At 41.4% G+C, this 19,919-nt stretch overlaps 1 protein-coding gene across 2 annotated transcripts in view; it reads right to left on the reverse strand.

The window, feature by feature from the left end:
- ABL2 (ABL proto-oncogene 2, non-receptor tyrosine kinase) overlaps positions 1-18,419 on the reverse strand; it is a 48,596-nt gene extending 30,177 nt beyond the window's left edge. Inside the window, exon 1 of one of the 2 annotated variants that reach the window (XM_065071737.1) lies at positions 18,031-18,419. In XM_065071737.1, coding sequence (XP_064927809.1) covers positions 18,031-18,208 — 178 coding nt within the window. In that variant the 5' untranslated portion in view covers positions 18,209-18,419. Of the gene's footprint in view, positions 1-15,335; positions 18,000-18,030 lie in introns of those variants that run through there. The other variant, XM_065071739.1, reaches the window with a different exon arrangement.
- Positions 18,420-19,919: the final 1,500 nt, after the last annotated feature.

A 19,919-nucleotide genomic window follows, 5' to 3' on the forward strand; every position in this document is an offset into this window, starting at 1 on the left:
AACATCAGCTGCACTCAGTTTCATGACAAGATTTTTGACCAGTTGTGCCATACTGCTCACTTTGAGGGAGGTACATAAAACTGCTCCTCAATTTAGGAGTGTGGTTTTATGAAATATGAATTTTGAACTGAGATTGAGACCGAAGTCTAACTGTACCATCCAGCAGGGAACTTACTTACAGTGTCTCCAAATCTTCTGGTCTGAAAGGCCAAGAAAGGTCCCTTTATCTTGTTAATTTAAGATTCTTTTTTTCTAATTTGACAGTTCTACCTCATTCCTTCTTCCTTCCACTCCACAACAAAACATTCCCAGTTGTTGCTGGCCTATATAGGTTGTCAGGACAGCTGACTGCTTGGATTACACAGACTGTATTGTATCCCTTCACAAACCAGCCCCACTAAGTGCTTCCTTTGGGACCAGGGCTCGCTACTCGGCTGTACCAGCACACCAGGTGCTGTCTTGAAATTGGAAATTCCAAGACAACAGGCAATCCTGCAAATGCTCCTCTCAAAATCATTCTCCCTTTTAAGGCTCTTCAGTACAAACCTCCTCCAAATCAGATATTTGAGTAACCAGAAGCATGGTGAACTTGTATTCAGTTCTGACTTAGAGACAGAATTCTGACTTTGGCCTCTTGTCCAGGTACTGGAAACTAAAGCAGCTCTGGGTTTTAGTAGCAAGGGAGAAGATTTTTCAGTTACATTTCTACTTTTACAGCAGTTACCTACAGAAATCCTGTATTCAAATGTTATTGGAATAACTGTAGCTCTTATCTGTGCAATAGTTAGAAAGCAGAACATTTCCCATCCCACATAGATACTGCTTCCAGCCAACGGCTTCTCTTTTTTCATCCTTACAGAGACTTTTTATTTAGCACTAGTACAAGACAGTAAATCACTGCCAGTTTCTTGAGATGCTACTAAAACTCTGCCTTTTAGGGCACTTCTCTATTGGAATTCCATGCTATTGTGACATGTTACTTGACTTGAATTTCTTTGAAAAAGTACCCTTGATGTAAACTATAATACAAGACACACCTCAGCTAAAGAATTGCTATTTACCAAGCAACAGAGCATCCCAAAGCAGGTCTGATTAACTTTGGACTGGAAGCTGCCCTCTTCAAATGGGTCTTTCAGCTTAGAAAGACTTTATAGAATCAGAAGCTAATTAATATTTGAAAGTTATTTGAAGGATCTTTAGAATTAATGACTTGTTTCCTGTTCATCTACATCATTGCCAGAAACAGTCTTTGCATTGCTTTCAGGCTACTTTAAGCACTTAAAGCCAATGTAACTGTGTTCCTTAGAAGTAACAACTTCCTGGACAGGTTATAGAACTGAGCGGGTGCCAAAACTGTCAAAACCAGTGAGGGAAGTGAGGCAAGGAAAGATGTTTATATGGACATATTATTGCTTTGAGAACTAAGTCTCTTACAATCTAAAATAAACCATACAAGCATAACAGTGTTAATTTTTTATAAAGCCTGCGTGGTCAGTCCCTGACAAACTGAGAGAAGAGCTGAAATTTAGAAACCTGGAAGTACCCAGCACATCTAAGCTCCTTCAGGAAGGATGCTGAAGCTGCTTCATAAAGCATCAGCAGAGATTCTGGGACAAACACCCCTTAAGGTCATGCTTTCTTAATGAACAGTAGATTGCCTGTACCCCGGAACAGGAAATCCCCTGAAGCACCCACAAAGATCAAGTGAGGCACACATGGAGACAAGCAACACACAAACCAATGACTGAAATACAGAAGATAAGCCTAGAGAATGTCTAGCAGAGACTTGCATAAAGTATGATTTTTTTTTTCTCTAAAAAGAATAGTAAATTAAACATGCAGGGTCACACCTCAGGTTCTGAAGCTGGAAAAGCTGAGTAATGGCAAACATCAAATCATCACGATCAAACAGACCAAGCAAAATCAGCCCACAAAAGGACTGATTAATCTAGGTTGGCATGTTCTCTTATTAGTAACGTCAAATGTGACTGTTTAGTAAAACTTCTGTATTAAGAATTGCGTCTAATTAAAGTGTGCCAGAATATTATCAGTGTAACAGCTTCATTCCTAATTGCTAGAGAAACTAGATTAACAGATTTATTCACAGATCTGTGACTCCTTTGGCAGAAATATTCGTCAGATAATCCATGTGGTCATTCAACTTCAAGTTCACATCTACTTCAGTGTGAAGGACAGCCGGCCTTTACTTTAGCTGTCAGTGTCACCAACTCAATGACAGCAACAAGGAGCTGCTGTTCATTGGCACTGGGTTATAATCAAGTTTTCATTCATTCCACTAAGGCCAAGAACTCAACGAGCACTGAAGTAAAATACATGTTGAAAAATCCCACCCTTAAACCAGATAAGAGATGATCCTTTTTCTTAGAAACTTTCGGAAGTGATCTCTTATGAAGAAATACTGCCTTTGGCTCTTTAAGGTGGTGGTGGTGGGGACAAGCTTCTCTTTTGACAAGTTTTCACCAATTCAGTCTTATATTGCAATTCAGATGACCAGGATTGAAGCTGTCTGTACCCTATAAATTTACTTCAGGGTTAGGTATTTTCTAGATAAACTTACAATCCTCTCCATCTTAGCCAAAATTAATGTAAGTCTTCTTACTTTGAAAATCTCTGGTAAATCTTTTGAAAATTATGTGTTGTTAATGTTGTAGACAGCTTATTTGTAACAGACTTCATACTATGGGTACTGCTACTGTTGGCCCCATTAAGGGGAAATTACATTAGACACAATAGGTGCATGCTCTAGCAGCAGAACTAAACCTAAATGACTCACACAATTAAAATATATGGAATCTAATGACCATACTTCTGAAGAAAGGGCAGGGCTTCCTATGTAATGACAGGTACAATATAATTACAGGGAAATGGACAGTCTTGGCTTTGTTCTTGAAACATGAAGGTGGCTGCTGTAATCTAAGACAAATACACAAAATGCAGGGGGTTTTTGTTGTTTTGGGGTTTTTTTAATAATTTTTAGACACTGGAAGGGACCTCAAAAGATCATCTAGTTCAATCCCCCTGCCGGAGCAGGAACACTTAGATGAGGCTACACAGTTTGAACTGGGGAGGAAAAATACTCAGGTCTGGGTGTGGAGGTCTCAAATCAGCTTTATAGGGCACTTTGCCTGTGTTATGGAAGCAGTATATCACATAACGGTGGTAGCCTGCTCTCAAGGAAAAATTACAACTCGAAAAATCAGCATGGGAAAAAAAAGTGATAACCTGGGCAGGGGAAAAGAGGAAGAACTGAGAGCACATTTGTAGAGCACAGAGAAACACTATGGTCTATATGAGTATTATTTATGTTTAGAGGGATGTGGAACCCCGTCCAGGCTTAGACCAGCCGAACTCAACCTCTATAAAGAGTTTAGCATTATCTTGACAACTTGAATGGGGATACATAGCCCTTACAACCATCATTAGACGCTTATGAAAAGAAACACTTCAAATAACTCCTTACTCTAATTAAGATCCCCAAATCGAGCCTTCTGCAGCTGTTGAGATTCATCTCCCGTTTGTGCCTGGAGATGCGGGGTGGGGATCACTGGGGAGAGTGCAGACCCGAGCGGTAACCGCACAGCTGTCTTTGGAGGCATGCTGCTAAAAGGACTCAGCATTCCTCCTCACAGACCAGGCCAGAGATGCACTGTCGTAATCTTTTTCAGATTTAAAATTGCATCAGTGCTAACATACAAAGCTGAGAGCGAACATGTCATCCAGTGATGTGTCTGTTCTTTTACACAAGAGGCAATCAGGAAACAGCAGCACAAGCATCTCATCCCCAACAGTGAAGTTTTTCTAAATCTAGAAAACTGCTTTCTGGAAGTCGAATTGTTCTCCAGACTTGTGACAAGATGCATTAAAATTGTTCCAATGAGGATATGAATTCTAGTAAGATTTATTTCCAAGCCCTCTAAGAAGTTAACCATCTAGCCTACTCAGATGTCTACAACTAAACAATAAGATCCACAATTTTTGCTGAAACACTTTGCTAGTAAAGTTACCAGTTTTGTGGGTGACTTCCCTCAGTAGTGCTAACCATGCTGTACCCTTCACTACCAGTAAATGCTTATTCTCACATGTGTTAAATTCACAGCCTACAGAACATTCTCAGTCAGGGCATGCTAATATTGTGACTTGATACTACAGGGGATATTTTTGTAGCACTTTTTGATATTTTATTCTCTTGACAATCCTACAGAGTAGGGTAAAATTTGTACTATGCCGAAGAAGGTCTAAAGCAAAGCAACAGTCATTTGTTAAATATCAGACTGGAAGCTGTGGCAGAGCAGGACTCAAACTGGTGTTAATCAGCCATCCTTCCTAAAGGGCAATACTTGGAGCTTTTGTTACAAAATCCTTACAGCATCTCCATGAGTACCAGTTTCAATACAAAGACATAAAACACTTTGAAAACAGCTACTGTCTCAACTACTGATGCTCTCTGAACAAAAATTCCTATGCTTCCTCACACTAATGAAGTAGGATTAAAACAGCTTTAAGTTCAAGCATCAAAAAAGGGAAGAAAATCTGTCCTAGGGCAAAGCACAACAGAAAGCCTCTACAGTCAAAATTGGAAGAGAAAGCACAGATGTGCCGTTAGTTCTGCTAGAGACATGTTGCATGAACCATCTTGTGTACTCATGCCTCTCACTTATCTGTATGATAAGAGTCTTCCTTTTCTAAACTTACCACCCTACCAGTGGAAAAAAAAATGGCTAACTAAATAGGATTAGCTATTAGAAGACAGTTTTCTTAACTGCAGGGATTTTTACTCATGTCAAGATCTCAGTTTTTTAATAATTAAACATGGTAACTTCATGCATGTCTGCATTCCTGGTTTTAGAGCTGGCATCCTTTGTCTGTCAGCAAAGGCAAGGAACTGGGGAACAAACTATTTCACTAAGAGCACAGTCAGATAGGAAGATACTGTGCTAACAGGGCAAGAAGGAAGAGGGCTGTAAGGAACATTTGACAAAGAACAGTTGTTTTTACAAAACTGAGGACCTGTCGTCTGACCCCAGCAAGGGGGAAGGACCGAGAGACATCGGACTAGGAATTTGTAATGTAGAAGACGGTCTTTTCCCAGAATATGTACTGACACCTGTATATATACCGATACCTGTATTTTCAAACCGATTTAGGGGGGAAGGACTGAGAGACATTGGACTATGAATTCTTAATGGAATATACAGTCTCTTCCCGGAATATGTACTGACACCTGTATACATACCGATACCTGTATTTACAAGTTAATTTAGGGGGAAGTGTAGCCAAAGTACCAGGAATCCATAAGGGGAAGGGTATTGTATGCATCAGGATAGTCTGTAAACCCTGAGGTACCCAACCAATGGGGAATAGGGGAGGGAAATTGCAGCCGGGATTTTGGGGGATAGAAGCAGGGGCTTTTTGCCCTATTCAGTGTGCCTACCTTTAGGTAGAACACCCAGTCTTGCAAAATTGTTATTAAAATATGCTTTGCTGAGAGATCCTGCCTGGGTCTATAATATTTGCAAAATTATTGTTTTCTACAGGGCCTACTCAAGAAAGCAATAAGGAAAAAAAAATAGGTACATTAAGTTATGCAAAAACAGGAATGACAAAAAGCACAGAAGAAACAGAAGGTTCTGTATATTGAACAACACAAAGGAACCGCAGGGGCAGAAAGTAGACTTAAAGCAAGGAAAAGTAGAACAGCAGAATACAATAGAAAATCCCCACAGTTTAGGGTTGAATGTTATACACCAAAGGAAAATAATAACAGAAGGACCAGACTAAGCTTGCTGTGATTTTACCTGTCTCATTTTCAGATTGCATATGGCTGAAAAATAAAGATACAGGCAGCTGACTAAGAACACTAAATGCTCATAGGAAAGGAAATAGTGGTTCTTCCTCATTTATCACGAACACCAATTCCTGGATATTAAATTCTGTTTCCCTTTAAGCTTCAGACAACCACACTTCACAGGGTATTCACCATGACACTGCTCAGAACACAGGATCATTATCTAATTTCCAAAAACACAAGAGCATTCCCTGGAAGGGTAACCTTCACTTTGGTGATATGAAGCACTGCGGTACCAGAGCAGTTTATACTATAGATTAAAGCCCACTTCTCCATTAACAAATCAACATGTTGTTTCTATAATAGCTTTAATGGTTTCAAAAATTACAAGCCCACCTCCCTGTAGGCTCAGGGGGTGGAGCACAGGGGGTAACTGTGTGATGAAGAGTGTTTTAAGCTTTTGGTAGGAGGAAATAATGAATGGGTGGATGTAACAAAGCCAGACGCCAAGACCTGAAATGCATGTAAGATCTCAAATCATAACAAATTAGTAAAGTGCAGGGGAAAAGGACAGTTACAGCATACCTAAAGCCATGCCTCTGCTTTAACATGATAATACGCAAGCTTGGAAGTCTGTCTTGGTTGTATTTTAAACAGATTTTCCCATCTCCTTTCTAATAGTCTGTTTTAGGACTGAACAATGTGTTTCTCTCAATGTGGCCTTTCACTGACCAGTATTAATGGGAATTATAAGTGACACTTAGAAAACAACCCATAAATGCATCCCAGTTTAGGGTAACTACCCCACAGCTAAGCAGTCAATGAGGAACACCACAGCAGTGCCAGGTGATCTTATTTTTTTGTAATTACATGCCTAAACACCAGGTTTAGGACCTCTGCAAAGAGTCTGTCTCCTAGCCAACAACCCCACTGCAGGAAAGCTTACTGAAATTCACTCTTTTGTTTGTATTGCTCTGCTGCTAAACAATCAAAAACAATATACTAAGTTCTCTATCTCTTGCTAATTCACCGTAGCTTCAGCCGCTTTAGGGAAGTTTGATAGATAACATTCAGCAAAACACAGTGCTTTGAGCTTCCCATTTCAAGGCAAGTCAAACAATTAACACAAACACTAACCTTCTATCAGACCTATTATGTCACAATTGTTTTGAAATACAGGCTAGAACCACAACAAACTCATTTCCTTAACAGATGAGACAACATTTAGCCTGCAGACAGCTTTTCTGTGTCTGTTTATGCAAAGTTAAGTCTAAACATCTCCATAAAACAAGCAAGCATTACTGCCATTTTACAAATGAGACATGCACAGAAGCATTAAGAAGTGACTCTTAATTTGAGAGCTCAGATTTCCCAGCAGAAGTATCAGATTTAATGTCTTTTCATGCCCAAAACGTTGCCTGCATCCTTTCACATAAACAAGTCACAAAACCTCTCTTACCGGCAGAGGAAGTTATCTAGGATAAAGCCCAATAGAAACAAAACAACTAAAAGGGGAGCAGTTGATCTCTTAAAAGCAAAAGCAACATGTACTCCCTTAAATTTTGACACAGATGCATCTGCCTTTTGATATGTGGATCTTGCCTGCTTTCATAAACCCACAATTACTTAAAACACTGTTCACTGCAACATAGTAATGTTGAAAAAAAAAAAAAAAAAAAACAACAAACCCTCCAATTTTCCATGGATAAATTAAGTCAAAGCATCGCAGCACCCTCTCGTGGTAGGCTGAAAAATCATGATCTCCATAAGCAACCTGTAATTGATCCTTTTATATTCTTTCTTTAAAATTCCAGCATCCTCCTGTGTGCTGTCCAGATAACATGGTAGCACTGCCCAGCATGGGGCTGTGTTCTTTCATACTCACCTGCCTTCTGCTGACAATGCTGTGTTTCTAATCCCACTTCCCTGCTCAAACATAACAAGGTGAGCTTTGTGTGCAGAGGAGAAGGCTAAAGAAAGCAGAACTGCTGTCTAGGACTCGTAGTCAAGGGCTGTGCTTGTTCAGGAACAAAATGCTTACTGGCAATGCCTCCCATGAATCAGCTGCAGTGTAGTTCTGAGACAGCTGATGCACAACAGAAAACACACTAACGATCAGCACCTGGGGATGGTTACCATTCCCCCAGCCTATAGCAAGAAAACAGCACAGCTCACCTGAGTCTAAACAGCCTGTAATTCTGCTGCCTTAAGGGATGCCAGTTCCATAGACCACAGCATGAGTGAGTGCAACACCAGGGCTAAACCCATCCACCTGTGGCTGAGCAGGTACCAAGGGGCCAGCTGAGTGTTATTCTGGAGCCAGGCTGCACCCAGAAGCAGTTACATGCTTTGCTACCAACCCACAAAACAAGAAAAAACAAGAAAATTTAGCAGAAAAACTAACAAGGCACACAGAAAAAGTCATTGCACCTTTACCATCATGGTGCAAGCTTGTGTGTTGATGGAAAGGAACATAGCAAGTGTCCTCAGCAAACTTAGTTTAACCATTTGACAAAAAAATAGATGGAAGCTATACAGACTTATTCACATCAAAATAAGAAAGAATTAGAACTTCTGTAGAAGACAACAGACAAGTTTAGCTTTAACAGAGTTAAACATGTGACTTATTTCAATTTCTCAAAGCACACTGTACTTTTAACTAGGTGCTGAAGTGGAGGAATTATCACACAATTAAATCACTTTTATTTAAGAGGACAGTGCCCTCTTTAAACATTTTAGCCCTAAAAAAAGCTAAATGTATTTAATTATGGTGACCTAAAAACAGAAAATAAATAATTTTCTGACCAGACAGATATAGTGCTTTTATGACAAAAGCAAGAATGAGATGTGCTGGACTCCTGTTTCACAGGGCAGCTATGGCAGGCTACTCGAGTCATCGTTTGAGCACTTACTGATTTTGCACATCAATCCTAAACCACCTAATGTGCCCCTGCAACAAAAAAACCATTCTCCTTGTCAGGAGAAAGAGCAAGAATTCTCCAAGGCCTGCAGAGAGCTGGTTCTCAGTATTTACATTACTTCCACAAATGACAAAGCTCATCGTGGCTTGCTTGATGCTAATCCAGTCAGTAAAAAAGCAAGTTTGAAAACAAATCAGAAATGAGTGATATCACCACAAAGTGATCAAAGAAACAACTTTCAGAGCATCTGTTTAAGGTCTTGCCTATACCACAGCCTATATGCTTTGATTAAGGTGCCATTTGAAAATTAATTTTACCAAGACTCTTAATAAATATCAACAATATTCTGAAGAGCACATGTAGGACATTCAGCAATTTAAAGTTCAACTTAGAAGAACTTGCTATTTTACCTTTATCTTAAATCTGAGCCTGAGAGCTGCCAACTGTTAGATTGCTTTTTTTTTTTCCCAGCTTATAGATGAAAAGACATATAAAATTAATTTACAGGAGACAAGGAACTACAAATGAGCTCTCAGACAAAGGATGCGGTTTGTCTTTCAGTTGTACTCAAGTGAAAGGTGGACATAAAGAAAGCTGTACAATTAAAACCTGTGCTTTCAGAAAAAACTGCATTAAACGCAAGCAGTAACTCTATACTTACGAAACCCAGTTCAGGCCAGTATAAGCTTGAGTTCTGCTGCACCCAGTGACTTAAGAGGAGCTACGCCACCGTTTTAAAAGATCTTCAAGGTTATCCAGATCTCTTTTCTTGAATGACATCGCTTGATTAATTTCAAAAAAGTTTGCATAAACAGATTTTTTTTTTTAATTGTGGAACAGTCACCATAGTTTCATTAATTAGCAAGTTCTGACATACTACATTGCTTTAAAGGAAATAACACTTAAATAATTTCTTTTTAAATCCCCTCAAGACTAATCTAAATATTTTTCCAGTCCTCTTCTATTATTAAGTAAATTTTCAGAGATACTAGTGTAGCTACTTCTTCTGGTGTTGGCTTTTCTAAGCAGCAACACAAAATTGATATTCTCATCAGTTGCACAGCCTCCCACAGGTTTCTGAATAGCAGCAGTAAAACTGAACAGTCTAGTTAATTGTGTGACACTGCTGGTTAGCGAAACGAACCCTGAGAAGTAAAGGCTTTGAAATAATCTTGAGAAACTGAGCCGACCCTGTAAGCTAAGGAAGGGCTCGTTATATTAATTTACACTCCAGATTGAGTTTGAAAGGTTATTTTCACAATCAAGGGACTACAAAATTAGAATGTAAAAACCTTTTCATTTTTTGTCTACATAATAGATCTGTGCTCTGTAAACACGTTTTAGACCTCTGATGTTTAGGGTAAATGTAGGAGGTAATACTAATCTACTTGGATATGACAGTATTTAACAAGCTTCTAGGCCAGGCCATCTGTTGGAATGCACATAGATTTGTGATAAGGAAGTGTTTCTTCCCTTTGCAATTCCTTTATGTTTCGGTGTGTCTACTGTACAGCCAACTTTTCCAAAAACTGTGGGTCTAATTGAACATGGAATACGACAAACAAGAACACTTCATGAACTATGCTCCATACTACCACCATACTAGCCAATATTAATATAATTTCTTTCAGCCAGAAGCAAGCTTGACGCTTGTTTTAAAATTAGCCACAGTGCTGAGCGCGCTTAACCTGCAACAAAAGCGATTATTGGTATCTTACAGCAACCCACTGTAAATCCCACATGTGAACTGTAAAGTGTGTATACATGTATTCACTATTCAATCGTACTTGATTCTACCATTGGTAGGAACGGAATAGGGGGAAGAGATTCTTGTTGGGGGGTTTTTCCTTCCCAAAATGAACAGTCCTGCAAATTAACATTCAGTTGTGCTCCAGGAGGGTAGAAATCCTCATCTTTTTGTGCCCATGATCAGTCACCAGCTTTGTGGGGAAATCCCTCAAGCGGAATGCTGCCCACTGGCAGAGACCTTGGTCAGTAATCCACTTCCAGCTTACTATAGATCAGTTTAGAAGGCCCACCTGGCTCATTCAACAAGTATTAAGTGTACCCATGACTGTATTTTAACAGTTTTATCTCTGAAGTTGAACAGTTGCAATAAAATCTCCAGTGTACTTGAATGCACTATTAAGTAGAAGGTGCAAGACCATCTTTTCTCTTTTTCCAGTCTTTCCTCATTCGTGCTCTTTTTTCTGCAGCATTACTTTTTATGGAGATACTCTTCTCCATAGTTGTTCATCCTACATATTCTAGTTGAGATGTCAGCAAACACGAACAACAGAGACACACCTGATGCTTTGTTGTTGGGATTATTACAGGAGAAAGGAAGGAGAAATAGGAGGTGCATAGGGTCACAAATCCAGAATGTTCTCATCCTCCTGTTCTCTAATTTGATTCCTAATTTGACCCAAGAGCAGCAGGAGATGGTTCTTTTGCCTTATATAGCTTAAAACAAGAAGAAGTTGCTTCAGTTTCATGTTAGTATTAAACAACAAAAAAAACCCCAAACTATCAACAGAAAATAGAGCAAGATCCAAACCAGTTACAAAAGGATGAGGGGATGCATAACTGTCCTACAGAAGATGAGGCTGCTACTCTTACATAATTGTAGTCCAAATTTTCACATCACTATTGCCATAGAATACTTTCAAATCAACCTAAGTGAAGCTCCAAGTTGATTAACACATGTAATTATTTTTAATGGAAGTATCATAGCAAGATTAAGATGCTAAGGATAATGTCTGGGAGGAAAGGACAGGAGAAGAGGAAAGGAATTTCTTGAAGCAGTTCAGTCTTAAAAGAAATATGTTTAAATGGCCTTTCAAGAGCACTAGAAATAAAACCAATTCAGTTCTTAGTGAGGTATTTATGTGCATCTCTGTCTCCCCCTCAAAAAAGGCAAAGTTATTTTTGGACTGTTTCCTGTGCTGAGTTAGCTGATACTGAAAGCCACCTATTGAAAAGTTAATTTATACACAATTGCACATAAGCAATCATATTAGGAGATGCGCATGTCTTTATAGAAAGACCACAAAGCACATGAAACTTCCTGAGCAGATACGGGTAATATAACTAAGCTTTGTTGTTGTGGTTTACAGTGTTACCAACAGGAAGCCTCAATGGTTTTGTAACAGTCACTTATTCTAGAGAGAATAATCTCTATGGATAACACCAAGACCGGCCTTTAAAATAAAGTATTTCATAACCACAAAACCAGAGAAATGTCAGGGATGAGGCAGTGACGGTGAGAGAACCATTACCTCAGACCCAACAAGTCCACTGTGTTAGCCCCCTTGGCGCAACCTTTTGTTTCTTTCTTGCTCTGTTGAGGGAAAGAGAAACTGCTGGTGGTTAAAACAACTACGAGAAATATTTATTTACTGGTAAATACTCTTCTGAATGCTATTAAGAACAAACCTGTGTCCCTACTTTGCAGATTCACCTGCAAAGCCAGTCAAAGGGCCATTTGCACCACAGCTACCCAGCTTTGTGTCACTTGTAATTACACACCATTGAAAGAGCTACTGCCTGATTGGCACACAGTGATTTAGGATATCGGATTCTGAAACAATTATAATATAGGTGAGGCTTTAGTTTGTGGTCATCCATCCTCAGCTTTTTGAAATACAACCAGCTGAAAATCAACTTGGCAACCACTAAACAAAACCTAACTGTATTACTTTTAATAACTTTCACACGCATCCCTACTGGAATAAGTATAAACTGCTGTTTCTTGGTTTGTATGAGTTGGGTTTTAACATAGTTTCTTATGAGTGTGAATTAGTCAGCTGTCAGCAGTATTTACAAGACAGTTTATGTCTAAAAAGTACACTGGAACTATTAAGTTGTGACAACTAAGAGAAATGGGCTAGAATAAATCACGCTAATGATCATCTGGCTTCATCTATAAAACAAAGATCTAAACAGTATGATTAGACTTCAGCAAGGGCTGGCCTGCCCTAAGAACAAACAAACACAACATATGCTGAACTAAGTGGGTCAGAGAACAGGTCACTTCTCCTGAACACCAGTGAAAACATGATTTCAAGGCTACTGTCCCAGAATCTGTAATTAGTACCAGCCAGAAAATATTCCTGAAGCCAACCCTGCTACAGCATCTCTAGGAGACAGTCCAACTACCTTCCAACTCTAATTATGTGAGCTGTCAGTCCTGCTAGATTAAAAACTATGATTTAAGCCACTTGTGACAATTCGCTTTTGTGTCCAAGAGCTTACACGTTCACTTTCCATCAACTTGTTCACTTGGCCATGTCCCTATTTCCCAAAAAAAACACCCACATTTTTTTTTTCTTTTTGCAAAACATTGCACTTGCATGCAATATCAAGTTTGTGAAATATTGCTAGAACAACTTGTACCACACCATCTGCTACATGTGGAGAACTGAGAAATCAGAGATCTGTCTGGGCTTTGAAATTTGATTTTTAAGTTAGACTAACATCTTTTGAAATAACTTCATTTCAGTCTTACCTTCTTTAGACTATGTTCCTCTGTCTATGCGAAAAGTACATAGGAGATATACATATGCCAGGAATTATAACTGATAGGTAGTCTGTATTATATTGTCCCTTCCGTTGAGTTGGTAGAGTCCTCTCATTTGCGAAAGACTACGCAAAAAACTCCAACTGGAGACAAGGTATAAAAATGGGTATTGAATGCAACTGAATCTGCAAGAATAATTTAGATATCATGGAGGACGATGCAATATAGAACATGCCTATAATTTCACATTCTACAAGAGATGTTCCTCTAGACACTTAGCTGAACTATCCTTTATTCCCCAAATAACTAGTTAAGAGTTATTTATACATTATGGTCCCACAAGATTTCTGATTTACAGCACAAAGAGTCAGGCACTGAATACAGTGATTATATTCCATCTGCACAGGGCATTTACTGACAGGAAAGTCTGCCGGCAAGTAGCTCTGGCCCGAGCTTGCTGCATTTCACTGGGATGAAAAATAAAGAAAACTTCAGGAGGCCCACAAATTGCGGTTGTTAAACTGACCCTATTTTCTCTCCTTCTTTCCATTTTCCTGCATCCAGCCCTTCTGTTTCACTGAATTTCAAAGGGATGGTGTTATTTATGCTTCTTCCTATTTTAGAATGTTTTTATCACGTGGCACAGCACTCTAACTGCCTTAGGGGAGCTTTAATGATAATTTTATTTTTAAAAGTATAGGCTTATCTTGCCTGACCTTGATGCACATAGTAAAAGGTTGCTAAACTCCTCCTCTAGAAAACAAAACAGGGAACACATGTCCCGTGCCTGCTGGATCAAAAGCTCAAGTGCAGCAGAGCCTCCCGCTACCCCAAAATATATCACCAAGGCAACTGCAGCAGTATTGCAAACAGGTATTGCACAAGCTTCCCAGTCAGGATTTAAACACTCTGATTTTCCTGCAGTACATTTTCTACAACACTCAGCAAGTCTTTTCAAAGATGGAAAGCAGGCTAACACCATTCCAAAGAATATCTTGGTACAGCAGGCAGTTATCACTGCTCTTCAGAAAGAAAATTAGAGCATGGCACTGTTCAAAGGTCATATGAGGAGCCGAGTAGGGCTCATGCAACTTGGAAGATGTTGGTTGTCATCAGCTGGACCCCTTCCCTCAAACAAACTAATGAAAGGATAAAAAGTGAACCAACTACCCTGTTCTCTCCCCTTTTCCTTCTCTGAAAGCAAATTCATCCTATAATGGCACCAAGTACTTTTCTTCTGATTGCACTGAACTGTAAGAATTTGATCATAGGAGAGTGTTCACTACAGCTTCTCCCTCTTGAATTGTTGTCCCTGCAGTACTAGTTACTTCTGACGCAGTGTACGTGAGAACACTAGCATCTGAATAATCCTTCTGTTTACACTCTTCCTTTCTAGTACATTACTAGCAACCAATATGCTTGATGATCCATTGCTTGCTTTTATAAGTCACAGATTATGTGCCAGGAATGGTCGCAAAGGAGCACTTTGAAGGGCTCATTGCAAAAGGCTGCAAAATCTGTGACTTTCTGTTGCATCTTAGAGAACTGTGCTCCACAGCTAACAAATCACAGCGGCATCTCAGATTGCATAGGACTTTTCTGCTCAACTTCACAGCAGTTCTCACAGAATTCAACACTGTGGTAAGCTAAAGCCTCCAAGAATCTAGGTTGTCCTACTGATAGAAGAGTGGGGTGCCACAATACAGATTTCCTTGTTCTTCCCATCAAACAGAAAAAACATCTTCAAATTCCTTGCTTATTTCAAAAAAACACCCTGAAATAGGTAGTGCCTGTATAGCTGCAGTGCTTCTCCAACACATCTGTAACATAGCAAACACACTCGGGACAAGGTTTTTGGTAGCCTAGCATAAGAGATTTTACACTATTGATGTGACACAAGCTGGTCTTCAAAATCCTGTAGCAAAATGGGTCTGATGCTAAAAACATTGTTTACTTCTATCCTTTTTCATAAACAATTCCAAAGAAGCAAGCCCTCAAAATTAATTTTGGCAAAAGTACTTAGTTCACGTCGCTCCTGGCACAGTATAGTATGAAATCTGCCAACGTGAGGTGAGGGAAGGATTTATACCTGTAAGGGTCCAACAGGTTCTCTTCCTCACATCAAGGGCCGTATCACAGAAAGCCAAGGAAGGTAGATAATTCAGGCTCATCCTCTGACTGGCTGGTTAGTCTCTGGTCCAGGAGTGCTAACCAGTAATCCTGTGCTTTTTCCATCACTTTTCATACCCTGTGAATACATGTCCTAGTGACAAGATGGAAGGTCAGGCTCAGAAAGAAATTACTAGAAAAGAGGAATCTAGATCAAGTAACATCGCCAGCAACCACAGCATCTCAGCAAAAGAAGTGTAACACTTAAAGAAAGCCAGCAGAAAGCCGAGTTAAGTAAAATAGGAGGAGGAGGTTGGTAAATGAAAAATAACAAGTTGAGAGAAAAAAAAATAATCCCTGAGACAAAGGGAGTAAGGATCACACGAAAACAAATCATTTCAGAAAGGCAGTGAACTCCAGATCCAGTTTTCTGAATCTTTAGTTATTGCCCAAGACAAGTATTTAAATAAGTACCCAACTTCAACTAGCTTTTGGTATCAGTTATTAATAGTGAGTTGTTCGCTCATTTCTAGTAAAATGTGCATGGAATCGGGGAACAATTAAACATGGCTGAGGTATTCACCAAGATGGGACAGGAGTTTTAAGTCTGCCCTGAAACTCTCAAAAACTGGATTGCCAAAAATCCCGACCTCTTTTACATAATTTAACAGAATGAAAATCTGTATCTTATTTTCAGTAGACATGTCTTCCTTTACAGTCTCCAAATAAAATAATAGAAGCAACAAAAACCTAAGTAAAATTATATCCATTACCTTACTGCTGAAGCAGATAACCTAAGCAATATAAATAGTAGAGAAATTATTTTAAAAGATACAATCACTGTTATCACAGAGAAACGTTCTTTTCATATGCCACTGAACAGTTTTATTCAGAGCACATTGGCTTTCCAGGCTCATTCTTGTCTCTAATTCTATGGAAGACAGAGCAGAAGGGGTGACAAAGGACATATTTTGTCTTCTTGGTGCGCATGTATGCTTAAGAAAGCTTTTTCTCTCCTTTCCCCTGCCTCTACATATAAATAATTCTCTCTATCTTTAAAATTTAGTAGGGTGGAGAGATGTAGTAGAAGGATTTGTGCAGGATGCTGAACTAAACTGCCACTAAAACACACAGCAATAAACGAAAAGATGCACTCAAGTCAATCTCAACTGTGCTATTCTGAAGTAACTCCATGTCCTCACATGTTGTACTGTACTTCCCACAAATGTCCTTTCTGTCCTTGCCTTGTATGACCGAGAACCCAAGAGTCACCTTGATACCAAAACACCAAAAGACAAGACACTTTGTCATTAGCAGGAGTGCTCTTGCTCCATCCAGCTGTTTTACGCTGCCAGTAAAGATTTAAACTTCAGGATACTGAAAGAAGCAGGGTACGTGCATAACTTCTGAGGTCTGCTCCTAACATTGTGAATTTACAGTATTAGTCTATTATGAGTAATGTTTTTGCCAATGTATTTACAAAAATACAAAGACGACAGAGTAAAACATGAAGATTATGATACCATGCTTAAAAGATGCAACAAAACAGTAATCCTTAGTTTTAATTGCAGCAGTAGCAGGTCAGGCGTTTCAGCAAGCACAGAGTTCTGTTTTGGTTTTAAAGTTGATACTGTTCCCTGAACTCAAAAGCTGTGATAACACTGAGATTTTAAGAACCAGATTTAGTGCTGCGCTCTTGTTTTGATAGATACTTACATGTCAGCAGCCACAGCAGATGATATTTACATTTAGACTGCTGGTTGCATGTTCCTTAATCTTTTTGCCTATGCTCATTCCATTGAGCAAAAGAAAACATGTATTGTCAGAAGCAGCCATGCTCTACAAACATTGACATCTCTCTCCACCTAAAGCCAAGCCAGCCAAGCCCTCCATAGCAGATTCATTTTAGGATTAGAGATTCATCCGTGCTTCTATTCTCAATATGCTTGTCAAAGTAGACAGGTTTCGGTTGATCATACCTTCCAAAGCTTTGTGCATTAAGATGTTGCCAAATAGATATAATAATTAAAAAAAAAAAAAAAAAAAAAAAAAACAAAAAACCAAACACAGTTACAAAGGGGGATTTGAAGTTGCAGGGTCCTCCTAAGAGAGATTACAGAAACTATTAATAATGTTGCATTAAACATTTCCGGTATCAGTCTACAGCAATAAGAATAGCGGTGGACAAGCAAAAACTTCAACTGAGAATCAGATGGCAGCTATAATACCACAGCCAAAACAAAACCGTTTGCTCTGTCAGGAGCTATATAGCAACAGAGACTTACAGACCTAGAAGGGCAAGTCACAAGCGCCTCAGTAAACAGAAAGACAAAGCACATGTAACATTTACCTTTGTAAACAAAACCAGAGCAGGGAACCGCTGTAGTGACAGCTACCGAGCGCTGTGAGTTGTGATTCCCGGCGGTGCCCCCGAGCTCCTGCCCTGGGTGGCGGCAAGGCCCCGTCCCCAGCCCGGGGGGAGGCTCCTCCGGCCCCGAGCTCCCTGCCCGGCTCCGGGCTGGGCCGACACCAGCACCCCCGAAACGTGGCACAGCGGCGGGGGGCAACTCTGCCCTCCGCCAGTTAAACCACCAACAACAAAAGAGGCAGAGGAGGGACGGCGATCTCGGCCCTTTCCCTCCAGCCCCGGCCCCTCCCGCCCGGCGGCCCCTCACCGTGCTGGGTGAAGATATTGAAGCCTCCCTCGGCGCTGCGCCCGGCCGCCTCTCGCCGGCGGCCCGCGGGCCTGGCCGCGCTGCTCCCCCGCAGTCCCCGCGGCTGCTGGTGCTGAGGCGGCGGCTGGTGCTGGAGCCCGGCGCCCGGCTCCCCGACGCGGCCCACCTGCTGCCCCATCGCCGCGCTCCCGGCCGCGGCCCGCGCTCACATGCCGCCGCCGCCGCCGCTTCCCCGGCCCGGCAGGCGGCCTCCCCGCTCCTCCCCTCGGCGCGGCCCGGCGGCTCCCGCCCGCCTCGCCGCCCCCGCCGGCCCCGCGGCGCTCCGGCCTGGGACTCACGGACTCGCCCCCTCAGCCCCCGCCGCCATCTTAAACCACAGAGCGCCAGGAGAGCGGGGACAGAGCGGCTCCCGCAGCCGCCTCCGGTCCGCCGAGGGAGGCCGCTCAGCCCGCCCCCGCCGCAGCCAGTCGCACGCAGGGTGACACGGGGTGACACGGGCAGCGCGGTGTGGCCTAGGCCCTCGGAACTATTAATATTTCACTCCCCGTGCTGGCTACTACTGCAGTAACGCCTTGGCAGTGTTGCTGCGTAGTGGACAAGCGGCAATGCCGCTTGTCTCAGATGCCATCGCCACATCACTGAAAAGTGACAGTGACAATTGGCTTGGTCACACTCCCGAGGAGCCACAGCACCCTGGGGCTGGGCCCACCTTTGTGTGGCTGTCCTGGGGTGGGAAGGTGAGGCAAAGCTCCTCTTGGAGCTCCATGAAAGATTCTTAGGAACAGGAATTCTCAGGTCATGTTCCACCTTCCCGGGGTCACGAGGTGCCACAGAAATGCCATCTGTGCTGTCACACACACTCAACCTGTGTCCTGCTGCAATACAAATTCTGCCTAAAATTGGGGTGGCTCATCCAGCTGGGCTGGCGTGTGCTCCGACGCAGGCTGGAGTAAGTGGGAGCACGTGGAGCCAGAAATGCACTAACTCACCAAATTAATGGACTAAGAACATGGGGGAGATCAGGAATTACAGACAGGCTTGCTAATAACACACAACAAAACAGTTCTTACAGTAGTGGGGGAACATCTGGGGTGTAGCACGGGGTGCGTGTTGCCAAGTCTGGGACTCTGTATGGACACGGTTGTGTGTGTATTTCTGCAGGGTGGACAGTCTCGGGCAGAACTGGCCCACATGGGTACGCTCTGCGGTGGAGATATTTCCTGGGCTCATTCCAGCGAGAATTTGCAGGGTTTGGCATTTATAAATGGTTTGCCTTGTAAACAAAATATATATCTTCTCTGGAGACTGTAGAGAGACAACAAACATAGAGCTCCCTCGTGCCATTTGCAGTTGCCATGTGGGATAGAACCACTCTTTGCAAATCAACAGAAATTCTATTTTTCTTCCCTAATGCCTTTTACTCACTGATCCCAAAGAACTATCCGGAGGAAGGCCATTAGCATTTTGAAAGAAGATGCCAGTGTCAAGAGACTATTATACATAAGAGCACTAAGCAGAATCATGTTGAAACACTGTTCTTCTTCCTCAGATCTCATGAAATCCCTCATCCTCTCTACCAGCAGCTTGTGCACATCGACCAGCTTGCTGTGGGTTATGTTAATATCCGAATGCATAGAACTTCTCTGACATATAGCAACACCTTAACTGATGATGGAGTCAAGCAGGGACTTTCTAAGGCGGCCTGTTGCAAAGGGAAGAGGGCTGCAGCACGGTCACCATTTGCTATTGTATAAGAGTATTTTAGGATTATGCTGTACCTTGTTAAAAAAGCTTCAAAGCCAGTGCTGGTTGTGTGCTAAACAAGACATCCCCTCAGACTGTACCCCTGCTTGGTCCTCTCAGCAACATATTTTATAGGGTATCATATA

This window comes from Columba livia, chromosome 8 (genome assembly GCF_036013475.1).
Source record: "Columba livia isolate bColLiv1 breed racing homer chromosome 8, bColLiv1.pat.W.v2, whole genome shotgun sequence".
In the NCBI taxonomy this organism is placed as follows: Eukaryota; Metazoa; Chordata; class Aves; order Columbiformes; family Columbidae; genus Columba; species Columba livia.